This window comes from Ostrinia furnacalis, unplaced genomic scaffold (genome assembly GCF_004193835.3).
Source record: "Ostrinia furnacalis isolate ACB-3 unplaced genomic scaffold, ASM419383v2 OfSCF3542, whole genome shotgun sequence".
Taxonomy (NCBI): Eukaryota; Metazoa; Arthropoda; class Insecta; order Lepidoptera; family Crambidae; genus Ostrinia; species Ostrinia furnacalis.
In genome coordinates this window covers 326,028-339,475 of record NW_021133781.1, presented here as the reverse complement: position 1 = coordinate 339,475, position 13,448 = coordinate 326,028, and the positions used below count along the sequence as shown (strand labels likewise).

The 13,448-nt window shown below is 38.5% G+C and overlaps 1 protein-coding gene across 1 annotated transcript in view; it reads right to left on the bottom strand.

Moving 5' to 3' along the window:
• Positions 1 to 13,448, bottom strand: part of Ndf (Nucleosome-destabilizing factor) — a 61,643-nt gene that overhangs the window by 16,575 nt on the left and 31,620 nt on the right. The window contains exon 8 of the mRNA XM_028311690.1: positions 359 to 469. Coding sequence (XP_028167491.1) covers positions 359 to 469 — 111 coding nt within the window. The remainder of the gene's footprint in view (positions 1 to 358; positions 470 to 13,448) is intronic.

Sequence of the window (13,448 nt, the reverse complement as noted above, 5' to 3'; positions counted from 1 at the left end):
AGCAAAATGACGATTTGTAAGCACTATATTTATTAGTCTAAACCAGCGGTTCCCGAAAGGTGATCCGCGGAACCCTGGGGTTCCGTGGAAAGGCCGCAAGGGTTCCGTAAAAAAATATTATCCCACGTTTCGTGACCGACGTTGTTCGCGCGCACCGACTTGTTTACAAATAATTGCATAAAATCTTTATTGTTTTTCATTTAAATTTCCATTTATCAAAGTAGGGTTCCGCTAGGAAAAGTAAAATCAATTAGGGTTCCTTGGCAAAAAAAAATGGGAAACCCTGGTCTAAACAAATAAAAAAATTTTGACTTTGACTTCCATAGAGTCTAAATTCGGAAAGCTAGCTCTCTCATACCTCCTTCGCAGCCTGAGGGTCGGCCACGCACGAGAATGTGATGTCCGCTTCCTCCACGACGTCGCACGGTGTCACGGCGATGGTGGCGCCCACTTTCTCGAAGTCTTTGCACTGTTGACAAAACAATACATTTCGTTAGGGATGAGAAGGAACATCGCTTTACTTAGCTCTATAAACTCCTTAATCGTGCGAGAAATGTAATCAAATAGGTACCTATGTGGTTCAGTAAATTAATCAAGATTAAGAAATTGCCAACGGCAATGCATAAATTGCTGACCTATAAGGGCAGGTGTGAGGGTAACCGTCCACATAATATCATGCTTATTTTAATTTCTAGCATTCCCCTAGGATAAGAACCCGCATACATTCCACCTGCTTGCTTTTATCTTGCAACCCTAATCAGCGCCATCTATTGGCAGCGAGCAGGCGCGTTAGTTCCATTTGTCGCCGCTAGATGCCGCGCAAAGTCCCCGCTCGGTCCGAATCGATGGCGGCCATCCCGCGCCCCACGCGGCGTCAACGACCGCGTTGCAACGCTTGCCAGCCGAGCGCCCGCCATTTTGATAACGGTGTTAATTCCCCACGCTACAAAGGCGACACGGCCGGCACTGTGTCGGCTCTACTGAGTCACACAACGAGCGGTCTATGAACAGAGTGCCGTAGATGGAAAGGACCGGCTCGCGTCTATTGAACAAGCAACCTTTTAGCAAATGCTACAACGCTATTTGGAAAACCGCAATGGCTTTATTCACCTGTAATTCTTAAAGCAGACCTAATTACAGTATGTTTACTGCATGATCTTAATTAAATTCTCTACATTATGTAGAGTGATTGAGATGAAACGTTTTCAGAATTTATTGGTGTTACAGCAATTTCGTTTAGGCATAGCACTGACTGAATAATTACACAAGTATTTAATCAGTTAAAATTACATCTCCAGTAGAAGGAAGTCTATCATAGAGGTTACGTAGAGTCAACTAAGCGTTATAAAAACATAATTTTCTACAAAAAAGCATGAACGTTTGCTTTCGCAGAAATAACTTAAAATATTTACCTAGTCCTAGTCTACCATCACGAACTTAAAGAACACATTTTATAGCATTTCGTGGCAGAAATGATTACCCAAATGAGCGTATATTTTTAACTAGACCACCAGACATTAGACAGACCGTTTATTTTTAAAGGACGACCTCCCAGAGCTGGTTATGTTTAAGTAAATGAAGCTTAATATGATTCATTTAATGTCTCTGTAGTTTTAGGGATACGTGTTTACATTGTGGGGAATCCGGGAAAAGATAATATTGAATGTTGATAGAGAGTGTTATCACATTTTTATAGCACGTCTCATTTTCATTTCCATGTTCGGACCGTGTAACGTTTGGAGAATGTCGTAAAATCAGTCAATATCAACAAGATGCCTTGCGCCTGCGTTGCTAATCCGATCAAACGTGTTTATGACGACGTTTTTGCGACAACTGACGGTCAGCAAGCGTCGAAGGTCAGTTTACACAGATGCCAGCATAACATCCACTCCGCTAGGCCCATTCACAGTTCACACGGTACCCAAACCGGCCGGGGCATTTCGTCTAAAGTGTGTCAAACGTGTGACGAGAAACGAAAAGCCGGCTCGTGTAGACGAGTGCAGTTAATTATCTTTTACACGTAAGCATAACTGCGAGAAAAGTGCTCCCTTTGTTAGAATTCTTATTAAGGTTAATCAAATAAACTGGGAACTGGAAGATTTGGGCTGCGTCAAAACCGATAAAACCAATAGATAACACACCACACCATGTTAGTTTACTGTGCTAAAACTTTATGCGAAACGTTGGCAGTAATGAATACAAAAATATGCTATAGAAAACAGATGACGCATCTAAATTAAATAAACCGCATTGCGAACAAAAACAATGGTAGTACATATCGGTCAGACTCAGACGTCAGTGAGTCGCCTGAAGAGGCGAAGGTTGACGCGTTTACACAGATGCCGTTTGTCCACTGCAATATCTAAGGCGCTATTCGTCCGTCCATCCATCAATTTAACTACAACCACATGAACAGGCTTCACGTGCTGGAAACTAGCAATTTGATGCGATAATAATCTTCCTCCGACAGAAAACATTGTAGCAAACTACACCTCAAACTAGGTATAAGCTGCTAGTAAAGAAAATAGTTCTTGGAAGAATTGCTTAACCCACAGTTTCCTATAAATAGAAATAATTGTATTCAACTCATTATGATACCCTACAATTTACTGCCTTTTGCTAACCTTAACACCTGACTCGTTTAGTTCATCGATCACGGTCGTCTACATAAAAAAATAGAAAATATCTGTTTAGCGAATAATGTGACGAATTTTCTAGGTATGTAGATATGTACCAGATTTGCGTTTTATCAATCAAACAAAATTGAACAGCAAAAAATAATCTCAAGTCGATACAACTTCAGAAAGTCAACTAGAAATCCTGGCTAGCTTTCACTTAGTTAAGTAACTATAGGACGAACAATAGATTTGAGCTGTCCCTGACATAAAAACATCGGTCGACTATAATCGTAATAGGTTTGTGTGAATGGAGTTCACGATAGCCGTCGGTAGAGTTCGCCGGGCCGCCCACGCCAGCTGCTCCTACACCCCGTAACCAGACGTAACGCTGTGACGTCTTTGCACCATATTACGTATGCCATAGACGTTCCGTTAACTTCCCAGAGATAAAAACTTTTAAATCTAGCCTTCAAACTCAAAACAAAGTTGGAAATCTGTTCGCGGTGAAGTTACTGGCGACTCTACCAAGATTTCTGAACAAATTGAAATCGTTTAAGGAGTTAATGCACGATCACAACGAGACGATTACTCGTACATAGCGCTTGACACCGATGGAATGTAGACTGATAATGAGAAAAGTGAAAACTGTCGAGGAGAAATCATACACACTCATTTGACTCCCATTGCATGTTAAACTTAAAACGTTAATCAATTAGTAACTTATTTCAAAATAACAAGCCTTACCACGCAAAAAAGAAGCCTGTTAACAAAAACGTCGTAAATACAATCTACGTAAATTGTTAAAGTCTATTAAAGTTCCGTCGACCTTCGTTCCAAGCGAGCAACGTACCAATAAGTACGTTTGTTCGGCTCATCATCAATCGCGTAATAGTTGCAATGACTTTGAAATCGCAACGTTTCATAAGACAGCAACTAACGGCTCGAGACGGTGCACTACTGTTGCTACTGTACTGCTAAATGGATTAATTGAGTAATATTTTATGTTTACAAGAGGCAGCCCTACTTAGAGCACGCAACTAGAGCATTTCGCAATGATGACATAGCGGAGCGATTGTAAACTAATAACTAGGGCTTGGTGGCAAGGCGGTTAGGTTTAGATTTTATGATAATCTGGAGAAAGATAATTATTTTCTAGACGTGGTTGATACTTCAGTCTTGAATGTTATTGAGTTGTGTCTCATAGTTATTTATAATAGGTAGGTACCACCTGCATAATAAAGAAGAGTATGCGAATAGTCTTGGCTGGTCTCTCATGATCACACACTAAATTACAACTAGAATTCGATAAGGATCAAAGCCATTGAATGCTATTGACAAAATTAAACGTTCGCGCATGTATTTAATAAGCGACCGCCCATTAGAACATTCCTAGAACATTCTATAGAAGCCTCGCCAACAAAGATAAAACGATGAAAGTATGCTCCGTACACAAGAGAATTTGATCGAGTGGGGTTTGGGTGTCGCTCGTTGAGTATTAAACCACCTTAACAAGGATTTAGTTACATCTGGCGCAAATATTTGCATTCTGCGCGGTACTGTCTCTCGTTCACGGAATGATCGGTCGATATCTCGATACTGGCGACTGGAAATCGATAGATAGATGTCCGTTGAACCGTGGGACCATTTATCAGCGGTTGGTGACGCTCATTACTGGACTGGTTAATGAATTAACAGGAAACCTGCTCATTGTTTCACTGACTATCTACAATGAGCCTGTTGTTAGAGCGGAGCACAATGTAGAGGAAATCGATGAGTTTTTGTTCAGTCATCTGAGTACCAACTATGTATTGAATAAAATTACGCTATTCTTAGCTACAGCAGGTTTTCAACAAGTTTTAGCGTCTCATTTGAATAAGATCATGTTTTATTAGCTATTCATAATAATGCTCACATGCATCATGCGTACGTACTAAGTCTAGCTATCGTGTAAAATAACTTTTATAAGTACAAAATTATCAGCGTGACGTATGTGGACTGATAGTGCTCGCCAATATTTTTAGATAACGACTGATACTTTTATTTTTCCCCGTACAGAATTTAACATGTTATTGTCAGTATGTTTGAGGAAATAATAGCTGGGATGTGCAGCGCACGTTGTGTTTGCGATGCGATGAGCCGATGACATAAATAGTTACGCAATCAACTTGTTAAATATTCAAATGTAAACTGATGATAACCAAGATTACTTTCAGTAATAATTACTTTGCACTATAATAAAAACGATAAGCTCATAATATTGCCGCGTAGAAAATTCACGCTAACCCTATACTACCTAACGGAATACGTAAAAAAGTCAATAAAAGGGATGAAGAAGAGGCACCGATAGTATCATGATGAAAATGGGAATCATGTGCTCGCAATGCACTAGACTAGTGTTCGGATAAACATAAAAACCAGCACTTGCATGCACGCGACAGGGCAGGCCCTGCCCCTGGCAGACAACTGAGACGCGACAGAGCGTGACAAAACCTCCAAGAACACACCTGCGCTTTTTGCTCGATCCAAAAAACGAGATGGAAACAATATATAAACGGAATCGTCTCAATATTTCGACCCGTTCTGGATCGGTGCCATGATCAAGAGCGCAAGATGGTATTCATTTATCATTTTCTCCGTCTTCGTCATCATCTTAATTAATTGATGGAGCCGACGCTGTTCTGATGTTTCCCGTCATAACATCATACCCATGTATTTTCAATTTAAAAATGTTTTACCTTGATTACAAATGAAACAGTTCAATATCTATTCCAACAAACACAGAAATCAATATTTAAGAGGAATTATGTATTTAAATATTATTCCGTGTCCCGTAACTCGTAAGTAGAATTCACCAAAATTAAATAATGGTAGGAAATTGTTGGAGTATCGTTTCAATTAACGGCGTTCATAAAATTCAACGACAGCAGTCCCAAACGCAACCATGTTATGTAGGAGCTTAAATCATTTGATGAGTTTGAACGTTTGTATTAATTCTATGAATTTGCTATATTCTTCATGAATTCGGCTGTCAACATTTTTTGTAATTCCATTACGCTATTAGATTTTATTTGTTAAATAATGTATGAAACAGAATCCTGAGGAAAAATAATGTATAATGGAACAAAATATGTTCCGGAGTTGTGAGACTGTGTGGGCAGAAATGATGATGGCATCACACATCTCCAAGCGTCAGATATTGAAAAGACACTAGCTTTAGGAGCAAGCCTGTAGGTATTGGAAAAAATATTTGATTGCCTGGATGTCGTAATCTAATTTATGACCAAATTGGACACATAAAATAGAGTGCAGTGAACATATCGAAAGATACCGACCTGAAACATTAAGTTAGACGTAGAGTCGAAACTGCCGAAAGTAATGTCTTAATAATAATAAATTCGGCAATGGGACCAAGGGGCAAACGCTTCGACGTGCGTAACAGCAAGCAAAAGCGACGCCTTGAATATAAACATCGGGTGACGCACCATATTATCGTCGACTCTATCCGCTCAGGCATTCATCATATTTTTGGCAAGGATCTTAGAATTGCTGAGATATTCGAAACATAAACACAAGTAACTTTACCCATCGGTATTAATATCACTTTCTTTTAACACCTTCAGTCATTATATGAGCATGTTATCGGATTGCATGCTGCGTTCATCTTTCAATTGGCTTGGATTCAATCGATTTTATATCTGACACTGCCGGATATTGTGTCTGGACTCTGGAAAATTAGGTCATATTTCCAATGAATGCAAAAAGCGGTAGAAGCTAGTTCATTCAAGCAATCAAGAGCAACTTACAAAATGGCTCATACTCGTGAAGCGAAATAAATTGTAAGCAATACAACAGATTACTGTGCTGTGGTATTTCACAGCAATTTGCACGAGTGGACTACCATTTCAACAAGCCGCTCTCTGGAATGGTATTGTAGAGTAACCATAATTTCAACGCCAGCAGAAAATGCAATACGGAATCTGGTGCTCCGCACTTGTAGTGCATTTTTCTCTTCGATGTTTTTCCAATAATTTGAAAGTTTGAAACAGCAGCTATGGCTAAAAAATTGGATTTTCATACAACATTTTTAGCTGTAATGGAACAAACTTCCCAGAATATTCCTATTCAATGAATTACATAAAATCCACTCCACCGTTGTTTTGCGAATTATGGAATCCATTACGCAGAATTTCAAATTGATTACCTCCATCAAAATGTACTTGTTTCTACATTATACAAATAGCCGAGTGGGATGGTTCGGAAAAACTCGATAGATCGCCTCTTAATTAGAGGATAATAATAGTATTTTCAACCCGCTGGCCTTCGGATACGATAATTAGTCGCGTTAATTACGCTTCAGTAGCGCAAAGGTATTCATAGGATTCTGTAAATATGCTTTAGCGGAAATGTCCTTCAAGATATCCTGAAACTCGAGAAGTAAAAAACGTGATGAATAACAAAAACCTACACGTGACTTTCTGCCGTGTGGTGACGGCAGAGTAGAATACATTTGTCACCAACCCCTACTCTTCCCGCGGGTGTCGTAAGAGGCGACTTAGGGACTACACATCAAACAGAGAATGGGCAGCAGCGCTCTCTGAAAAAACATCAATCTTTTAAACTGCGATCTCCAACCCGCCTGCCAAGCGTGGAGATTATGGCAAAACCCTCCACTATAGTGGAGGAGGCTCATAGTCCAGCAGTGGACTGTAAAGGGCTGTTGATGATGATGATGACACGTGACTTACAAGTATATTTTTAAGCAAATTAAAGTCTATATTAAGCTGTAAAATTTTCTTAGGATTGCCATAAAACAAACTAAATCTTTAGTATACCTACAAAAAATAAGGGGCAGTCATTCCGAACAAACAAACAAAAGGCTATAGAATGTGGATTTAGGTCGGACTCGTGCCTTACAATGAATTATAAAGGCTTTGATTATTGTTCAAATTCTACTACCGTTCTTGAACTTGAAGATAAGTTTTTAAACTGTACGTTCTTGGAAATATATTAAAAGATTTAAAAGCTTTCTGTTGAGGAAACAGATAATTCCAGGAAAATAGGTATACGCATCGAAAAATACTGGCAAATGTCCCGAGACGTCGGCTATCGAATCGCTGCAACTGTTTTGATAGCTCAAGATTTGAAGCGTTTGATGGGCTATTACTTAGAACGTTAACAAATTAAGACATTCCGTGTTCATGATGCTTGCGCACGTAAACACTAAGAACAAGAAACGAAATAATTCAACTCTACATAGTTATAGAATACATGAAGTATAAATTAAACAAGATTGATTAGAATACTACACAAACTATAGTAGTGTTAATAATAACAACAACATTATGAAAAAGAATTACTGATATCTGGGTCATTGCTTCAAAGTTAATAAATGTTTGCTTATAATTACGTTTATCGAGTTTTATCTTTGTTCAGTATTTTAGCCAAATGGACGTACGCGATTCTGTGATAAAAATGAGCGTGGGCGTCGATCACGTGAGCCGAATTGTCAAACGGAAGCCGGAAAATTCGCTGGATTCTAATTTAAGTTGTATATAAATTATATTAAATAATCTACCACATATAAACCACTGTAGTAACATTCCAGATTGGATTTTATTACACGCTTAATATCCTTCCTTATGAATATTTCTACACTGTCATGATGCGTATTGTTGATGCCAGTTACAGAAACGCTATCAACGGCTGAATACAAAATTATTGGCACAAGGTTTTCACGCTTCAATTACAGCTTGTGTATTGTAAATACATTTTTTCAATTAGGATTTAGTTAGCACGTTTGTTAGATATGAGGTTCACATTATTTTCCTGTTTCCACGACAGTTCCAATACTATAATGATGATTTAATTTAACTTTGTCAATTCCATAGTTTGGTCGATGGTTTTGCTACTGGAATCAGATAATAAGCCATCTGCCTTGAACCTTCATACCTGCGAGGGGCGATCAATAGTGGGATCTATTTAAGGAGCATTCGCCAGTTCATTCAGACCGTCTCGAACATTCCAAATAGCGACGCACCGCGGTTATCTACGATGGAGTCAGTAGACCACGGCTTTTCGAGACGATCATTGTATAGTGTCGTGTTTAGATTCAATGACCGCTACTGGACCAATCTGAGATAACAGATGTTCCATTAAGCCGTCGTGGGTCGGAAATTCTGGGTTCGATTCCCAGGAAGGACACACGTCTTGTGAATTGGAAATTTATGAATAATTTGGTTAGGGCATTTAATTGCAAGGCTTCTTTAATCAAAGGTTTCTTTAGTCAATAAAACTGTGCTTCGGAAAACACACTCTACAGATTGAGTATTATAAATGTTTCTTCCAAACTTACATCAATTCTCACGATGAAGCGAAAAACGCTGGAGGGTTTGTTACGCATAACAGTTACGTCATAAGATGTCACTCCTGATGGCATATCATTGGTTTTAATTTTACTTAATGTTTCGTTGAGAAATAATTCATGAATAATTAAACGTGCACCAGCAAGCGATACCAAGATAGAAATGTCAAAGATCAGAATGTTATAATTAATATAATCGCCCAGACGAAGCTAATGGAACCCCTGGTGTAATATAACTCGAGTCTGTGCATAATGTTCGCCACTAAACAATAAAGTCTGAATGCGGCTTAGCGGCAGTTCGACTTTGAGCAACTTACGAGGTCATAACAATAATAAACGAAAGACTATTATGTTTATTTATCCTCATACTAAAGGCAGGAAGGCATTGTCAAACCTGTGACATCAAGAGAGTCGACATCTCTCTGAAATGTCTTTGAGGTTTTGGTCTGAAAATGCAATAAATCTTGAATTTTTCGCTATTATTTATTCTCTGGAATAATTTTCCGGTTATTCCATCGTTTAATAGTTCTAATTAATATGTATAGACTTGTAAATAGTTATTGAAACATAAGACGACGGCTTGCCTAGACCTTCATCTAAAAAACTGGCGCGCCCCCAGGGAGGCGTAGCAACACGCAAAGGGGAGGCGAATACGGGCTGTCTGAAATTACCTACCTATCTAGACAAAGATAAATAGCTAGATTAAAGTTAGGCCACCGTAAAGTCTGCCAGGGGGCTTGGGAGTTTCTGTTTGCGCAACATCTGTTATGTGGCAAAGTTTGCTCTTTTACTGCATAGCAACTACGACTCGCTAGGCAAGGTAAACAGGCGCACCGGAGACGCTGCAGGATGGCGGTATAAATAGAACGCACCTGACTGATCCAACGACCGGGTAACCGACTCGTATCCCGCCTGGCGTAGTCACTTTGTGACAGAATAGATAGTTAAGCTACCTTCTACATTATCTTAACCCTGTTCAAAGATTTGTATCTGAATAATTATCGGGCAGGACTTAGCTGCTCTACTGAACTCTAAAATTATCAAAATAATACAATTATGGGCATAATGACCAGTTGCCCAAATTACTCAACGTGTGACTATGTAGATACACGTTAAGTACGAAGATAAGTAATAATTACAAGTATACGGTGTATGAAACAGATGTTTTAACGTAACCTCCTATTCGTTCGTTCGTTTCAGTCAAATGACGTCCACTGCTGGACAAAGGCCTCCTCCAAGGTTTTCCACAATGCACGGTCCTGCGCTGCCCGCATCCAGGCTCTTCCCGCGACCTTTACCAGACTCCTATTCAGTAAACAAAAATATTATTCAATTACAAAACTGAAAACTTACAAAGCACTAACGAAACAAAATATACCGTGGGTTTACGTCAGTACAAACTACATACAACCAAGATAGATAATAAGTATGTTTAATAAACAAAGTTTAGAAAGACTGCCACAAGCGAACTGGTGCAGACATGATAAACGCAGATAACCCGAGGCCCTGCACTCTGCAACGGAATCTATTGTTCGATTCTATCATCTCTGTTATTCACATCGGAGTGCTGGCACATGTGAGAGAGACGGTAATCTTATCATGTAACTTTTTACGTAACAACGTATTTCTGAATAGACATTTTAAGTGCGAACGCACCGTGACGCCCAAGTAACATAGAGCTGGACGGTGCTTTCCTTGCTTCCTTTTCCTTCCTCAAAGATCGAAGCTTGAAGACATCGAAGTTATCCAGAATTGGAACGCTATGATCCGAAAGACCCACTTCTACTGTAACAATCGCATATAGAAACGAACTTGTACTTATATGGAGGATTGTTCTGTTGCTGATACCATCAAAACAATGGCCGAAGAGATTGTACAACAGCCACTCCACGTCGTAATAAAAGCCACGGCCACTTTCTCGGGTCAATCGTCTAAATGTAAGATCATAATCATGAGCGAATCAGTCTTTGTGGGCATATAAAGCATGCCTCAGTCTATCCTGCAAATGCAAGAACTGTAATGCACTGGAAAAGTAAAATAGTCCGACCCGCAATGCGTTGCAGATTTAGTTCACCCTCAATAATCTTTTAACTAGCAATAGAAACGTTTATACAAAAACTGAAAATGAGACAGTCGAATTCTATTGAAGTTCCATTAGGATATGTTTTTGATGGCAGCATCGGCATTATCAATTTATCCTGCGCTATGAGTAACTAAAACATTCTTTATCAGATATTCGCGAACAGAATCAGCGGCAAGTTTATAATGAACTGGGTTAGTGGAAGCACTTAATTGAATTGAAACACTAATATTAGTCTTACTTCATCGGTTTGTAGAATATTCGCATAATCTTACGTCACATAATCAGAAAACACATTTTTTGTAATATTTGTGTAATGAAATAAAAATAGGTCATCTAACTCAGCAGTGCCGATTTCTTATTACGGGCCGGTGATATAACATGGCANACATGGCGTGAGATTGGCTACAGAGTTAACCAGTATCAATAGATTCTCAACTCAAAGTGAAGACAAAAAAGTGGATAGGGTACGATTCGCGATGGCCTTTTTGCGAGAGCAATTTTGTTTGATCATTTACTTGCCTCGTGCCACTCTACGACCTCTGGCAGATATATTGAGTGTCTCCACAGCCAGGGTTCAAGGTCACTGACATTGAATACTGCTGAGAACAACTTTGTTTTCTTTTATCGCATTCTGTCTGGATTTCACTGAAATTTCATTAAAGTGAGCATCCATAACACCCAGTGAGCTCATCGTAAAGGGCGGTGACGTCTCATAACATAGTCAGGAGGTAAGTTACAAGTTCGGCTTACTCGTACAAGGTGAAAAAAATTCACACGTAGGTACCTACTTTAATTTTATAGTATGTTTGACGATAATTAATTTGTTTTGGTTGATGACTGATGCGTCACTGCTAAAACAAAACTGTGTTTTTTATGTTCTACAAGTATTACACTTGTTTTTTTATCAAAAACAACAATCGTAATCATTTAATCCCCTAACTTTCCATTGCTCAGATTTCAACCTTCAATTTAATCTATAAGTAAGTCTTGTAAGTTCCTAAATGATATGATTATTTCTGGTTTCGGGGGCCTCTACTATAAAAATTTTATTGACAAAGATAATGTTGTGTGTAAGTATTATAATATCATTTGGATTTGCACCGTTATCTTATCAACTTTAGATAAGGAAGACGGGGCATCTCTCGCGTCTTGCCAGTGATCTCGTAAGCGGACCATTAACGTTAATCCGAGGGTATGCGAGCAATTTGCGTCAGTGTTGCGACGTGATAGGTCCGCTGTTGCGCTTGACATTGGGCCTGATTCTGACATTCACTTGTGGCGATTCTGTTAACTTAAGACAACTAAGAGCTCATTTTCAGCATGGTGAATGTAGCTGAAACGGACTCTGAATTTTATAAGTGTTAAGTAGGTACACCTTTTTCCTTATCTTAATGTGTTTACGTAATGTTCTCTTTGGTATGTGGATTTTGTCAGTTTTTGGGACGAGTCTACTAATGACGACGTGTTTTATGACTAACCAGAACTTTGCTGACGTTTGGTTTAGTTTAGTCTCCATATTTTCCTTGAAAACTGTTTTCGTATTAAAGAAAAGAAACTTTCTAAAACAAACCTCTAGATTTCTAAATAGAGTAAAGAATGTACTGTGCTTGTAATGGGGACCGTTGTAACAACATCACCGGCGCGACGAGTAGGGTAATGGGGATGTTGCCTGGGTCAAAAAGCAAGAGTTTTAATTAGTCCGTCAGTTAACTTATCAAAAAATACTCTACTCGTATTTTTCACTTTTTCAAACTAATGAAAATTTAAAGAGATAAAGCGCCCCAAAGTTCATAAGAAGAGGCCCGTGACGTCAACGCTTGCTTAAATNTCTGGATTGAGAATACACTAAATGACATTGCACTAGCTACGCTAGAAAAAAAGATATGTCAATTTTTATGCGCCTGGGGTAAAAAATTACCCCACGGTGTTACTTAAGGGTTAATAATGTGAGTGAGCAATTTTTGTTTTATAGTTTTAATTTAAAAGAACATGAAAATGTTTACACGAAGAAAAAAAAATAAGACGGAATTTATTATCTACGCACGTGTCTCTGTATCTTTGGGTTTNTATGTAATTATTTGTTAGATTGACAAATAAAATTATACGTGTCCAATATTTTTTGATATTAAACATTACGGACTAAAAAAATTTTTTTAGGCAACTAGCCTATTGTTGGTAAATAATGGGTATCTCACTTCTCTAGAGGTTTTTCCGGTTCTTTAGAAAAAGGGCGTTAATAATGACAGTGAGCAATTTTTGTTTTATAGTTTTAATTAAAAAGAACATGAAAATTTTTACACGAAGAAAAGAAAATAAGACTAAATTTATTCTCTACGCACGTGTCTCTGTATCTTTGGGTTTGGAATATAATTAAGTGTTCGAAAAC